General features: G+C 43.7%; 2 protein-coding genes across 2 annotated transcripts; both read left to right on the forward strand.

Moving 5' to 3' along the window:
* The first annotated feature begins 452 nt into the window (after window positions 1-452).
* LOC135948364 (potassium channel subfamily K member 18-like) lies at window positions 453-9,441 on the forward strand. Its single transcript, XM_065497592.1, has 4 exons — window positions 453-746; window positions 5,056-5,244; window positions 6,839-7,343; window positions 8,611-9,441. Exons 1-4 carry the CDS (start codon window positions 470-472, stop codon window positions 9,158-9,160), a joined length of 1,521 nt encoding a protein of 506 aa, XP_065353664.1. The 5' UTR covers window positions 453-469; the 3' UTR covers window positions 9,161-9,441.
* Window positions 9,442-10,387: 946 nt separating this feature from the next.
* LOC135948365 (uncharacterized) lies at window positions 10,388-11,647 on the forward strand. The gene is made up of 4 exons (XM_065497593.1): window positions 10,388-10,560; window positions 10,627-10,737; window positions 10,809-10,969; window positions 11,181-11,647. The coding sequence occupies exons 1-4, from the start codon at window positions 10,500-10,502 to the stop codon at window positions 11,301-11,303; spliced, it is 456 nt and encodes a 151-aa protein (XP_065353665.1). The 5' UTR covers window positions 10,388-10,499; the 3' UTR covers window positions 11,304-11,647.
* The last annotated feature ends 4,483 nt before the right edge of the window (window positions 11,648-16,130 follow it).

Here is a 16,130-nt window from a genome sequence, read left to right on the forward strand (position 1 = left end):
ACTAAAACTAAACTATAAAATTAATTGAATTGAAGATAGATAAATTAATTAAATTAAATGTTTGATTCAGGGATTGCTTGGTCAAAAAAAAAAGAAATTGTGAATTTGTGAAAGTGATGAAAAAACTACTAAGTGATTGCATATCTTTTTTATGACTTGCATGAATATTTGTTGTGTGAATGGCAATTGTGAATGATTTTTTTATTTATGATATGTACTCTGTTGTTGACAACAATTCAAAAAACCATTATAATTATGTCGGTTTTAATGAATAAAGATTAACTTGAACTTGAACTTGAATTGTATTTTGTTAAGAATCATGCAGCGCGGTGTGGCGGTAGGTGCGCGGCGAAAAATAAATATCAGCGCGATCAATCGTGCGCGTATTGGCGGCAGCGCTGCCGACGCCGCCGCCGAGTCATGCTCGCCGCGGCGAGTGGAGGTGGCGTGTGTGCTAGTCGCGCTCCCGATGGCCTCCTCGAGCAGCCAGCGTTCGTGCCAGCAACAACAGCGGCACGGCAAAAAGCAGCCGTCTACTGGCTGCACCTCCTCCAGGGTCTGCAGATGCGTCAGGGTCTTCTTCGGTCACCTTTTCTCCAACCTCGGCCTCTTCGCCATCGTCGTCGGCTACGTGCTCCTTGGTGCGCTCATGTTCGAAAACCTAGAGGCTGAGTTTGAGTTGCAGCAGAGGGGAAACATCAAGAGGTACAGGGACGACTGCCTGAAGGAACTCTGGCAAATTACAGGTACGTGACCCCCCACCCACCCCCACCCCCGATAAAATTATTAAAGTTTAGTTTTAACTGTTTGCAACCTGTGTTATCTCCGTAATTACAATTTTGAAAAAAGATGACGCCTGCAAGATCAATCCCGGTTTGGTTTGTAAATCTAAAGAACAGCAAAACATGGATAATTAAGATTTTCCACATTTTTTTCCACACGTTTTAGCTTATACTTTAAATAAACTAACATGCTCAACCCTTAAAAATGCAAAATAATTTAACGCATGGATAAATTTATCCACATTTATCGCTATTAATTAATAAAATATCGATCAATTTTAATTGGGGGGCATAACAAGTGAATTCATAAACAGTCCAGTTGAGTGCACACGCGAGCAAACTCGGAAATATGTGTATCTTACAATACATTCACATAATATGAAATGTGTTTGTTATTGTTGTTTGCGGTCCTTGGCGGTGTACATATTCGAGCGGAAAAGGAATTCGAAGACCCTACCCCTACAGATTGAGAACAATTATTTTTTTATCCACATTGATTTGAAAGAGAGTTTTTAATATTATAATACCAAAATATTTTAAGATTGACCTTAACATTATTCTGTAATTTTTGAGCTGATTATTTGGGTTGGTTCAAACGGTAAAATATTTTGCTTCTGAGTAATAAAATTTAGTGTTCGGCTGCTTTTTTATTAATATAGCCGGTAGTGGTGTTCCAAAACTGCATGTTTTGAATCTCCTTTATGAAATGTGACTTTTGAATAGCAAAAATAATCGATCCACACACAGGAAGGCTGCAATCGCACAGCAAAAAGCGAGTTTACTTTGGAGCAAACAAACTGCGGTGGGGCAGCGCGCTAAAGTTTCCGGCGGCAGCATCTTTTCATGAAAAGACGCCACGCGAGACGAACGCGCTAATCAAGAGCTCGACTGCTCTTCCTCTGGGCCTGTGTGCGCAATTTAAAATCTGTCTGTGCGCGCCTTATTAATTCCCTAAGAAGCTCTTTGGCTGCGCGCTGGTTGCAGTTATATTGCATCCATTGAGCCGCCCCTGCCTAGTTGATGGGCCCGCCGCCGACTTAATTAAGCATGTAAAGAGAATATTACACTCACACACACCCGCGTACACATATGTATATATATATATACTGTACTTACAACGCCTGGCTCTGTTAAGCTCGGAAATCGGAAACCTCACTCACAAGGGGAGACTAAATATGCGGCGCGGCGGCCGGCGGATTAGTCGAGTTACGTGCCGGGGATTTTCTCGTGAAAATATAAATTCAGGAACTCAATAATAATCTTCCCTGCCAAAAGATGGTTAATCTATCCCTAAGTTGGATTCAAAAATGGTCGTTAAGGCAATTTAAATCAAGGAACGAGAAACAGTGAAAACAAATTATAATCTTGACGAGTACAATCTTATATTATGTGATTATTCTACGTATTGTGGGTGCGCTGGAGCCGTGACAGAAATGCGTCTTTTGGTAGTGCAATTATTCGTCTTTATTCAAGAAGTATTAGTAATCAAGACTGTGAAATTATTACATTAATAAACAAAAATCACATTTACAATAAAAACATAACATTCGAATATTAACAATCATTACCTTACCCCATGGTGCGGGTCTTATATGAAATAGTTTTATATAATTTTCTCGCAATGGTGCGAGGCTTAAGGTGCAGTGGGGTAGAAGGTGCAGTAAGGGTGCTGCACCTTGGTACTGCCACCTGGCGATACAGGTTAAATGCAAAGAAGTTATTAGGAAAGTAGTGGCGAGGAGGCGCCACACTATCGAAGAAACCAGAAATCGAGGAATTTGTTAAAAACAGATCGACGTTATAATTTATTCCCGTTCCTTCGCAACAAGGAAATAATATTATCCGTTTATGTATGTAATGATTTCTACTAAAAATTCGAGCGGATATTTTGAACAATGTGATCGTGACATATTTCAAGCTAGTTTCAACAAAATAAAAATAAAATTCGCAGCAGTTGAAAAAACATTTCTTTTTTCGCCGTGCTCTTTCTCCAACAACACGTGCGTTGGTTGGTAATCAAATTAAACCAAAAAATCTGCCCTTACATTAGTTCATTGCTTTAAGGGACAATAAAAACAAACGAAAATTTCATTGATTCGTCGTCAGTTCAAAAGAGCAAACTAAAATTTATGTTTATTAAAATTCCTAGTCTTAATTTTCCCGTGTTTTATATGGCTATAATGTTATTAGGAAATTTGATTTTATTGCATGGTCAGTTTGCATAAAGAAACGTCTAGAGCTGAGCAACCGTCTAGCTGGGGTCAAAAAGCCGTCACAAAATGTCTTCTTTTTCGACGAAAACACCCTCTTCACCGGTATAATTATCAGGGAGCACGATTTCATAATGAAATGCGAACATGAGTTGACAAGAAGGTAATAACCATAAAGAAGGCGCGGCGGCGTTCGATCTGGAATATGCCCGCGCGCGCCACGTCGTCACTTTGGTGCAGAGAAGCAGACTTTTTTTTAAAATGAAGCCGATGAGCGGTAGGTGTCAGAAATAAAAAGTAAAAAGTGTCAGAAATAAAACTTTCAGATGTCCGAATGTTGATTTGTATGGGGTCTGGTCGGGCAGCGTGCGTGCGTGGTGGACCCGGCCGCCGATGACGCAAAGACACGCACACGTGCTGCGCCGGCCGCGCGGAGAACGAACGGTGGCGTCGTCGTTGCGCAGGAAATGCAAAAGCGCATTTGGCGGCGTCCACGCGGAACTCAACAAAATAACACGCGGCTGCAGACCCACTTTTCGCCTGCAAGCAGTACGCTCGTGTCTCTCGCTCGCCGCCTCCCGAGAGAAACACGCGTGTAAACACTTTTTACGATATTCCTCCCCGCGACTTGATCTCTCTCTCTCTCTCTTTCTCTCAATAAATTTTGTGAGATGGAAATAGAGACGCGTGTGTGTTTCGCGTTCTGCCGAAATAACTAACTAAGCTTTTGTTTCTGCTCTGCGTTATTGCGAAGAGAAGAGAGGTTGTTGCTCGCTAATAACTATACAATTTTTTTTCAACGCGCGCGCGCCCACAAGGTGTGTTTATTTTCTTGTGTCATTACACTATCCCTGCTCGCGTCACTTGCTTGCCTGATGTTTATCTTCTTTTTGCAGCTGTGAAATATTTCTGAGAAAAATGCTGAGACGCGCAGTTAGAAAACTATTCGGATATTCAAATATTATTCCTGTGCTAGTGATTTTTTTTAACTTTTGTGTGCTTGGCAATTATATAGCTCGAATTAACTCCTATCGAATGCGGTGGCCACCTTTTTTCTCATCACCGGAGTCACGCCGGTTGCCTATACCTCTTCACTCGAGCAGCGTACGCGTTTGTTTTTGTATTTTTACAATACACTGCAGTACAGAAATTAAGCAGGCTTCTGGAATTTCAATCCGGGTGTATTTACAAACTTACTTAGTCAATTCAGCAGTTGCATAAACCCTAAGTGTTCGAAGCCGCCAACAGATGGCGCCACCGTAGACTTTAGATTTTAAGGCACTTCCGCTGCGATTTCAGACTCAATCTAGCTATTTTGCATTCTTCAATTAATTTGCTATTTTTTGACGTTCTGAAAACCAAAATCGGTTCAGCCAATCGCCGTAGAATCGTGAAAAACTATTTTTTGAAATACAAAAATCTTTTGCAACGTTTCCACGGCGAATGGCTGAACCGATTTTGGTTTTCAGCACGTCAAAAAAAAGGAAATTAATTACAAAAAAAAAGCAAAATAGCTAAATGGAGTCTGAAATCGCAGCAAAAATGCCTTAAGCCCGCTTAAAACCAAAATTTTTTAAGAAAGTCTGTGGTTGCGCCATCTGTTGGCGGCTTCAATAACTAAAGGTTTATGCCACTGGTCAATTAATAATTAATCTAACAACAAGTAAGCTCAGAACTTGTGTTTATGCTAACAAAATTTATAATAATGATGAATTTTTCAATTTCAGAGCTTCTATGTAGTGAAACACGCACACTTTTGCTTGCAACACAATCATTGCGAAATGTATACACTATAAATATGTTTCTTTTAATTGTTAATTTGAATTTTGTATTTCGACTCATTTAGTATACACGCGCGGAGAGAAATAGAGGAGCTTTTCTTTTTCTCCTCTACCGCGCTGTGTAATGCAAATAAATATAAATAATAAATTAAGTAACATTAAAGAGAGAAACGTAGTGTCGCACATATTTAAATAGTTTTGTGAGAAGGAAGTGTGCGTGTTTTGTTACAGCTGCCCCGATAACGAGTTGAATATTTAATATTAAATTTGTTCGTCTTGCAGAGCGGTTAAACGTGCTGTACGAACAAAATTGGACGCAACTCGTGCATGAACAGCTGAGACGGTTCGAAACTAACGTCGTGGCGGCTGCCAAGCTCGAGGGTTACGACGGAAAAGATCTTTTAGACTCTGAGAGGCAGTGGTCCTTCAGCGGTGCTCTCTTGTACTCCGTCACCGTCATCACTACAATCGGTTCGTAAATTTAATTTTTTTAATTTTGCTGACATGATTTTTTTGTTCAATGTTATTAAAACCAGGCTTCATCCTCGTTGTCAAAAGAAATTATTTTTTTAGCGTTTTTTTTTCAAACGCGCACTAGGCAGCTATTGGAATATTAATAGAGCCGCGGCTAGAGGCATTATACGGGCCCCTTTGGCTTTGCTCTTCAAAGAGTTAAGTCTTAACACGGTGCATGTTGGAAGTGATGCCCTTTCTCACTTTTTTCACCTTTTGACAGGTCATTAATTGTGAAATAATTGACAAACACATAATATAATTTATTTTCCTGCCTGATTTTCCTTCAGATTCACTTTTGCAGCGTTAGATTTTTTTACTTTGTCTCTTTGAGGGAATGTCCTCTGGAATAAGTAAGTGATCGCTCTAGCTCAAACTCGTGTTCCTTGTTTGGTTTGATATTTTATAAGCACGCACGGTTTAAAGAGGAATGATAGTGAATTTCCCCGCAAAATCCTTTAACACACATACAGATTGGGTCCTAAAAATCATGTACATTTAAAAAAATACATATAGGCAGCACTGTAAATTTTCGAGAAAATCGGCCTCAAACTTAGCATTGTTTTAAATGGAGAATTTTCAACGGAATTGTGTAATCGCGATTTTCTCTAAAATTCCGCATTTCCCCCAAAAAAAGACTCTGGCTGTCCGATAGATCTCGATGAGAGGATTCCAAATCATGTGAGAAAACATAGTGCAGCACTGTAAATTTCGGAGAAAATTGGCAAAAACAATCTGATTGGTCAGCGCCCAGCGCTGCTGGCCAACAGAGGGGGGCGTTTCACGCCGTCGCTTCTGGTTGCATTACAGAAGGTGGCCGGCGCGCAACTCAATTATCTTTTTAATTACGTTTTCATTATCAGAAAAATTTGAAATTTTCGCACATGGTAACCAATGAATCTGTCCTTGAAAATCAATAACAAATTTATTTATATTATACGCAGTCTCTGATGGCCATAAGGGTCCGAGTTTGCCTCTGAAAATCATTAAAATTATTAAAATGAAAGAAACATTTTTTCTGAGATAATTCTTGAATAAATAACTTAATTTTGGGTATTTTGATTTTTCCCAAAAAAATTAAACGTTCTTTAATGGCCAGCTGAAATTTTCAGACGATTTTTTTCAAAAATGGTAAATTTGAGAAAATTTTGCTGAGACGGGAAAAACTGGAAATTTAATCAGCTTTCTGAATTTAGTCATTATTTAACGCTAATATGAACAGGTGAATTTTAATGAAGCCAAACACAGACCCCATTTGAAAATCTGCAATTTTTGAAAAAATAAAAAATTTCTTTCAAGACTCAAAGGCACTATTTTTTATCTTCTCACAATTAAATTTTCATAATTTTTCTCACCCCGGAAGTAATTAATTTCCTATGCTAAAAAAAGAGGGCGTAACCGGTAAAATTCGAAAAATTGGATTTTGGGGCACTTTTGGTCAGAAGTACATGGAAAATATAGGTCGGTTAGGGTTAACTTTACATGAAATTTCATTTTTTTTTTTTAATAAAAAAAAATCACTATCATTCCACTTTAAATTTTTTTTAATTAGGTTACGGAAATCTGGCACCAAAGACTCCGGCCGGCAAGATCCTGACGATAATCTACGCCGTGTTCGGAGTGCCGCTGATGCTGCTGTGCCTGTCCAACCTGGGCCATTTGCTGGCCAACACGATCCAGTTCGCCTACTCGCACGTGTGTTGCAGCCTGCAGCGCGGCAGGAGCGCGTCCAGGAGGCGCAGACATACGCCGTGTCGGCACGTGGGGAATGCGCAGTGCACCGCCGAGGAGGGCGTCTCGCCGACCGCCATCGTGACCATTCCGCCCCCGGAGCAGTTCAAGAAGCGGCCTCCGCCGCCTCCGCCGAGACTCACGCCTCTCAAGCCCAAGCTGCTGGCCCAGGACGTGAGGCAGCTGCTGGTCGAGTGCGCAGAGTACACGGCCGCGCAGGCCGCTGAGTCGGCCGCTTCGCACAAAATGCTGCACGAACTCCGCCACACCGACCACACTGCCCTGGACGACGAAGACTGCTTGGACTCCGCCTCTAGATACCACAGGTGATACAAAATTTGAGTCGCCAATCAAGGTCACTATATCAGAAAATGTTTAACTCATTTCTTACCACAATATCTCCATCATATTAATTTAAAATTGACCAGTTGCATAAACCCGTAGTGTTCGAACTTCGAAGCCGCCAACAGATGGCGCAACCACAGACTTTCTTAAAAAATTTTGTTTTGAGCGGTTTTAAGGCATTTTCGCTGCGATTTCAGTCTCAATAATCTAGCTAATTTTGCATTCTTCAATTAATTTGCTTTTTTTCGACGTGCTGATAACCAAAATCGGTTCAGCCATTCGCCGTAGAAACGTTGGAAAAGATTTTTTTATTTCAAAAAATAGTGTTTCACGATTCTACGGTGATTGACTGAACCGATTTTGGTTTTCAGCACGTCAAAAAATAGCAAATTAATTGAAGAATGCACATGCAGTAACTAGATTGAGTCTGAAATCGCAGCGAAAATGCATTAAAATCGAAAGTCTACAGTGGCGCCATCTGTTGGCGGCTTCGAACACTTAGGGTGAATTAGGTGATATTTGCTGGAAATTCACCAGTTGCATGCCCTTACTTAGAGTTCGAAGCCGCGAACAGATATGGTTCTGTAGTGCCTGCCAATAGGTGGCACTCTTCTCCACCTTTTCCCTGAGCTGTGAACCTTTCCTTAGTGTTAGGGACATTTTACTATACTTCTCTTTAGCGTGAGATATATACTCACGCCGCAGACGTTGTGAATAATTTCGCTCAATAACATTTCATTCGCTCGTCCCTGTAATTGAGAATATATAATCTGTGAGCCCAATTGTAATTGACTGACCCGGATTGACGGGTCCAAATTTGAGGCATTCGAAATATAAATTTTACCACATAAAAGTTATCTCAGAGAATTGTAGAAATATCTGAAGTTGCTGGGCTGCGTTGGAATTTCCAGCGGTATCTCAGGCGCGTGAGGAATGTCATCTTCTCATCTCAAATTTCCTGAATTTCCGCGAGTATGGGCAAACTTCCGTGCATCACGTCGCGGGGTCACCAAAATGAGGGGAATGCTTGAAGTAAATCCCTCAAATTCTTTCGAATGCCTCAAATTCTTTCTTTTTCTTTTAATGCTTGACTAATTCTTTTCAAATCGACCTTCACACGTTCTCAGATAAATTGATTGACCACAAAATCTGGTGGATTTTAAAATATATTACATTAAATTCCGCAAATTGTTGAGAACTCGTGCAAATTAAAATTATTAAAAAAAATGATAACGTTGTTTTTGGCAGTTCGTTGGAGCGGAACGCGAACACGCCGACGAAGCAGCCGTTGATCCAGTGTTCGCCGCCGGCGTCGGTGCCATCGACGACGATGTCGAGTCTGCAGCAGCGACAGTCGTGCTCGATGGAGCTGCCCGCACCGGGGTCGGCGTGTTCGAGCGACAACAGCTCCGAGAGGAGGTCGTCGTCGTCATCGTGCGAGGCGGAGAGCAACAACAAGCGGCGGCGAGTGCCGGTGACGCTGGTGCTGGTCATCCTCAGCGGCTACATCTGCCTGGGCGCGACGGTGTTCGCCGCCTGGGAGGACTGGTCGCTGCTCGACGGCGCCTACTTCTGCTTCATCACGCTGTCCACGATCGGCTTCGGCGATCTGGTGCCTGGCAAGTCGTTCCAGCGGGCGGCCAACCCGGACGGCGGCCAGATCCAGCTGGTCGTGTGCTGCGCCTACCTGCTCGTCGGCCTCGTGCTCATCGCCACCGCCTTCTCGCTCGTGCAGGAGGAGGTCGTCCTCAAGTGCACAAAAGCCGCCCGCTGGATCGGCATCTCCACCAAGAAGTGATGGCCGACAAAGAACCAAGTCCGGCCGACTCGAATTCTTTCACTCTTGCATCGACGCGTGTCTCGCGTTTATTTCTTGTTTACTTCCGTGCCACGCAGCTACACGCAGTGATTTTTTGACATTAATTCGTTTATGCACATTTTTGCAATTCACCAGTTGCATAAACCCTAAGTGTTCGAAGCCGCCAACAGATGGCGCCACCGTAGACTTTCGCTTTTAAGACACTTCCGCTGCGATTTCAGACTCAATCTAGCTATTTTGCTTTTTTTTAATTAATTTGCTATTTTTTGACGTGCTGAAAACCAAAATCGGTTCTGCCAATCGCCGTAGAATCGTGAAAAACTATTTTTTGAAATAAAAAAAATATTTTCCAACGTTTCTGCGGCGAACGGCTGAACCGAGTTTGGTTTTCAGCACGTCAAAAAAAGCAAATTAATTAAAAAAAGCAAAATAGCTAGATTGAGTCTGAAATCGCAGCGGAAATGCCTTAAAACCGCTTAAAACCAAATTTTTAAGAAAGTCTTTGGTTGCGCCATCTGTTGGTGGCTTCAATAACTAAGGGTTTATTCAACTGGTCAATTTGTAGCATTTTATCAGATGATCAGATCACCGCTGAGTTTTTTGAAATATCATATTAAGCAAATTTAACTCAATGACCTTGACTATGCAAATCAGATGAATTTTTGGGGAAAATGTTTGTCCTTCTGTCGTGGTTCGAATTTCACACGTGCTGGATTCGGTCGTAAGTTGGTTGCCAAAATTGTCACAGTGTTCAGTTGAGATCTGTGAAAAAGTCAATGTGATACAGTAATGAACAATTCTGGTTGTCTGAATATTGTTGATATTATGTATGTAATAATAGAAGTTTATTCCTTTTGTGTCAAACATGCTCCTTGGAATTCAATGTGAACAAGTATTCGCTACAAAACTCTACTGGTCCCCAATAATTTAATTCGTTAAATTTTGATTCTGGAATTTAATTCACGCAAGATTTGTTAAGAAGTAGATCTTTCCCTCCCCAAAACAAAAATCGGAATTGATAGTGAAAAATAAACACAAAGTAAGAACGAAAACCCCATTTCCGTTATTTCATTGAATGGCTTTGTGAACGTAATTCGCAGCACATCACATCACGTGTATTTCGCGCCAATTATTTTCAACTAGCACGATTGCGCGCATCCGCCAGCTGCCCCTCCCACTCAGTTGAGTGTTGTTGTTGTTATGATTGAGCCCCGGCTGGCAGGTGAAAAGCAACGCTTGAACCACGTGAATGGGAGCAAATTGAACATTTTGTGCTTTTTATTTTTACTGCTCTGCACTTTTGAGCTATACAACGACGATGTCATCTGTCGTGTGGAAAAATCTGCAGTTGTTTGACCTCGCAGAAGAGGAAAAGAAAGGCAAGTTGCAGTTTTTAATTATTACTTATGTATTTATAATGTGTTAAAATGATTGTTTACGTTTAGAGGAGAAAAAGGGCAAGAAGTGTGGTGGAAAAAGGGAGCTGCAGATCGGTGCTGAACGACGAGGCGTCAAGAAAAGCAAGAGGAAGGCCAAAGACGAGCAATTCCAGCAAAGTACATATTTACAAGACAAATTGATTAAATTAAACAATAATATATGTTTCTGTGTATGTATTTGTGCACAGGGTCAACTATCTTGGGAGCAAAAGGACTACTTTTGCCTTTCCTGAAGCACTCGGGGCCCAAACTAGAAGAAGAAAGCGAAGAGCAGATCGTTGAAGAAAACCTGAAGCGATTGCTCAGCTTGAGCCAAATCTCTGCCATCGATCTCAAATGCGCTGAAAAGGTATAAATTTGGAATGATGATTTATCCGAGATGTTTGGTAATAAATCTACAATTAAAAATACAAGTAGTAGCGAAATCGATTTATGTGTTTAAGTAATTTGTGGCCTAATTTCTGACATCAACGTTTGTTATATTTTTAATTTATTTCTTCAAAAATACAAAAGCTCCTCTCGGACCAGCCGATATAAAATAACGGACTTTCCAATTGCAGATTCTGGAGAGAACGAACAGGAGGGGAGCTCGACGCACATTTGAGCCCAAGAAAAACACGAACACTGTATTCACCGAAGCTGACTTTGCCAAGTTTGAGAAGAACTACGTTGCTGACGACTGATTGTGAGACAGCCGATCCTTGCTTGCTTGCTTGTCGCGCGCGTCCGGTTAGGCTATCCTCTAGCCTGCTTCACTCTACTCTTTGGCGCCGATTGCTGTTCCACGTCATGAACTTTTCACGGAGCTCTCTGTTAAGTTCGCGTTGGCCTTGCCCCACTTTCCATCCCATCCAATCTACAAGTTTACAGTTCAACCCCTGAAATTCTTTCTTGATTTCATCCTTACCTTCATAGAACCAAAAGCCTGATTTTAAAATTAGGTTTGTAAAAATGTAACCGTTTTAAGCTAAAACAATTATTGCATCTCAAATTCGTTTGTATTAAAAAATGTAATATTTTTAGATTATTTACTCTTTTTTTGCTCTTTTTATCCCTGTCCTCGGAGCGGGAAGGGCGCGCGCTGAAACCTGGGTCCCAATAACACCGCGAACGGATTGAATGGGCGCACCAGGCCGCACAGGGACCCAGCCCACTCAAGGGCCACTTGCCTCTGCACCGAGAAGTGCATTGAAACGCTAGACATTCGTCCCTTACTGCCAAATCACGCATGCTGGAAAGGTGCAAAGCAGCCCGTTGAGCAATTTGAGCATTTCGAGTCACTAAAGTAACCACTTTTTGCCATCTCTGACATTGGGTAGCCAGTATTAGATCTCCCAACTGCTCAAATGCCTCCCATTGCTTTGACACTCCTGAGAATGCCTTAACAGTGCGAGCCAACGGGCTGGTTTTGCGCAGTCGATGCTCACCTTTTAATTAAAATACAAGATTCAACAAATTTCAAACTGCCGTAATTTCTTGAAAAACAAATAATACATTTTTGGAATCTGCTCGGCATGATGAATCGAATCAAGTGTCATTTACATTAATAACAATAATATCTTTATTGACTCTTGGCGAAGTTTTAGTTTGTTATAATTATTATTATTATTATTATTCTTGTTTATTCTCATCATGTCATAATACAAATACAGTACACATAATGTACATTATGTCAAAGTCAAAAATTATCGATGAGTAAAAGGCAACAATGCTAGCGGAAAACCGATTTAACAGACCGAAGTCATCGCAATGCGACCGTGGGAAAAATCACTAACACTAGAAGCGCACGTTCACAGACACTTTAAAACTCTTGCCACATGTGCTGCTTGAGGAGAGCGGGGAATTGCGCGGCGTTGCAGTCTTTGAGTGCCGGAGGCAAATCGTTCCATGGCTTGACTACCCTGAAGGAGAACGCGCGCTGGCCGAAAACACTGCGAGTCGGAGGCGGCTGGAGACGGGGGTGCTGGCCACTATCACCTCTCAATACACGACCCTCAATTATTCTCGCACGCGCGTTAAAATCGGTCTCACCACACTCACACTTTTTGAAAAAGATTAAGTCATTGTATCTCAGCAGCATTGGGAATGGCATGATTTTTTGCTCATTGGCCGGCGGCGGATTGCGGCCATAGATGAAATGCACCGCCCTCTTTTGCACCCTCTCCAGCCTGTTGACGTTGTCTTGTGTTGTCGGGTGCCAGGCTGGGAGGCCGAAAGTCATTACCGGTCTCACAAGAGTCAGGTATGCCACCCTCTTAACGCGGGCCGTGCACCCTTGCAGGTTACGCGCCGCGAACCCTAGGTTTCGTGCTGCCTTCGCACGCACGATGTCCGTGTGCTCGTGCCATCGGAGGTCGCTTGAGATGTGCACGCCGAGCATACGCTCCTTGTGCACGTACTCGAGAACCGTAGCACCGAGGGTGTACACGAACTGCAGAGGGACGCGCGCGCGGGTTATGTCCATGATTTTGCACTTTTTGGCGTTCAGAGTCATCCCGTTGTTGGAGCACCAAATGTCGATGTTGAACAAATCTTCCTGCAGCGCGTCGGCATCTTCTTGGCATCTTATTTCTTTATAAATGGTCGCGTCATCGGCGTACTGGACAAGGGTGCTGCTTGTTACCATTTCTGGTAAATCCGCGACGAAAATGTTGAAGAGGAGCGGGCCGAGAACGCTCCCCTGAACAACTCCCGAGGCCACCTCACAAGGCTCCGAGCTCTCTCCGCCGAACTTGACAAACTGGGTTCTGCCAACGAGGAAGTTCTCGTACCACTTAAGCATTTGACCTTTTATGCCGTAGTGCTGCAGCTTAGAGAGGAGCCTCGGATGCAAGACTTTATCAAAAGCCTTGCTCCAGTCCAGGAAGACAGCGTGGATGTGAGTGCCGCTCGCTTCGTCCAGGGCAGCTGTCCAGTGGTCTATTGTCCCCGTCAGCAAAGTGGTGCAGCTTCTTTTCTCCCGAAATCCATGTTGGCATGAGGGAATTACTTTTTCTTTTTCTAAGTATTCCACCGTTCTGTCTCGCACGATTCGCTCGAGCGTTTTTCCCACAAGAGATGTAATGCTGATAGGCCTATATTAGTTCTGCATGTTGCTTTTATCTCCGTCCTTGAATATGGGGGTGACTGCTGCAGTTTTCCAGTCGGCCGGAAGTTCGGCGGACTCGAGCGATTTGTTGAAAACGTGTGCGAGAGAAGGAGCGAGCGCTGCGGCACAGTATTTGAGCAGGGGAGCTGGCAATCCGTCTGGGCCAGCAGCTGCGCTCGCCTTAATTTGCTGCAACCGGTTATGCACCTCGGCACTTGTGCACACCAAATCGCACATTTCTTCTGTGGAATCTACGCACGGCGTGTGTCGTCTCATGAAAGGAAATATATTTACGGCTCGCGAGAAATTTCTTTGAAAAACAGCACTGAATCCAGCAGCCACCTCACGGGGCTCACTGACACTTTTTCCTTGAAGTTCGAAGGTGAGATTATTGTTAGGCACTTTTGTCTTTGAATTGATGTAGCGCCAGAATTCATTGCTGCCGTCCGGTCCATTTCCGATCCTCCAGAGCCAGTTGTCTCTCGTCGCTCTCAGTGCTTTCTGGACTGTTCTACGTGCCGCTACAAACGTATCTCGCGTTTCAGCCGTTTTTTCCCTCAACCATTTCCTGAAAAGCTCGTCCCGAATTTTTATTAATTTCTTCAGGCCCGTGTTCATCCACGGTAGTAGCCGCTTTTTCCTACCGCCAACTCTTCTTTTTGGGATGAATTCCTCTGCACAGTCAAAGACGATTTTTTTCCAGCTTTCCCAAGCTTCATTCATGTCTGTTTTCTGCATAACTGGCTGCAAGCGCCCCTCTAATACGTCATTTATTGCAAACCAGTCAGCACGACGGAAATCTAAAATTTCGCGCGGCGCGCTGATTGGGCGGCAAGAACTGACCGATAGGGTGACTAAGAGGGCATCGTGGTCAGAGATTCCGCACACAACATTAGCGGCCGCAACGAGCTCGGGAACGTCACTGAGGAAAAGGTCGAGGATATTTTCCGAGTTTTCTGTCGTTCTTGTTGGCGATTTAATGTGCTGCTCCAGGGCCATTGTGGTGAAAGCGCTCAAAAAATCATCTGCGGGGGCTGCGTGAGCGCGAGGTGGATCCAAAAGCCACGAAACGCTAAGATTAAAGTCGCCCATCAAGAAACACCCGTCGTAGCTATGTTGCTCAGCCGCTGCAAGCTCGAGCGATTCTAAAAGCGCCGCGTTATAAACGGTGTCCGCGTTTGGCCGCCTGTACGCAGACCCGACGAGGAAATGCAGCGAGTTTGCCTTTATTTGCGCCCACACTATCTCGGCCTGGCCCTCGAGTTGTTGCAACCTCTTTGGCTGCAAGTGTGGCCGTATTGCAAGAGCAACGCCTCCGGCAGGTCGGCGGCCCCCCAGCCTGTCCTTACGCAGGACAACGTAGTCGCGCGGCAGCACCTCGTAATTGTGAACGTCCGGCGATAGCCACGTTTCGTTAATTGCGCACACGTCGGCCTCGTGTGCAGTAAGCAGCGAGAGCACGTCGGCAGTCTTCTTTCTGTCTTTCAGCGATCGCGCGTTAAAACAGATGAAGGTTACGGCATTTTTGCCCACTTGGCGCGGGAGAATTAGAGTTGATGGGGGGCTTGGGGGTGGTGGGGGCAAGCTCCAAAACGAGTCATTCATCGTAGGAATAGTGCAGCTCCAACACACGTAGTTTCCGTTCTTGCGGTATGCGCTTATTTCTTTTGCTGGCATCCGAATCATTTTTGAGAGACACACGCCGTGGTATATTTTGCCGCAGTTGGCACACAGAATTTTCACGGCATTTTTGGCTCCTACCTTGTCGCAGAGATGGCATGTTGTCGGCTGGCTGAGAGGCCCTGGCAATACCTGGATGTCTCCGCACAAGAGCGCGAAAATTGTCAGACTTTTGAAAAGTGCCGATGAGAGGCCCAACTTTCGGCGTGAGAAAATCTGACAACAGGCATTCCAGAGCAATAGATTAGCCCGGCGTCCTCTTACCCCGCCGCAGCTGATCAAGGACCAGCAGGACACGCTACAATTTTCGGCGACCTCAAGCGTGCTGAAGGAGGCGGAAAAAGGGTCGATCGGCGCGCCGGGCACATGCTGGCGGTCAATGCTCAGGCAGCGTGTGTAAACAGCGACGAACAAGGCGAGAATCAGCCGGCACCGCATTTCAGGTCAAAACTTCTCAGTTTCTAGTGGGTGTCAGAGGGAAATGACCCCAATCGCTTGGGGGACATTTCATGGGTCCCCTGGACCCACCAGGTAGCATGCAACAGTCAGACAAGGGACAAAAAGGTCAAAAACTGCGGAGCAGCAAATTGTTGCGTATGTAGTTACCTAGGTGGCGTCCTCGTGTTATAAAATTTTCCAATGGAAAATTTGTTTTTGCAAAAATGTAGGGATTTTAGTAAAGTTTGAATTTTTGCTTGGATAAATCATCAAACTTCCCTTTGGACATTTCAATTTTTGCAGG

This window comes from Cloeon dipterum, chromosome 1 (genome assembly GCF_949628265.1).
Source record: "Cloeon dipterum chromosome 1, ieCloDipt1.1, whole genome shotgun sequence".
In the NCBI taxonomy this organism is placed as follows: domain Eukaryota; kingdom Metazoa; phylum Arthropoda; class Insecta; order Ephemeroptera; family Baetidae; genus Cloeon; species Cloeon dipterum.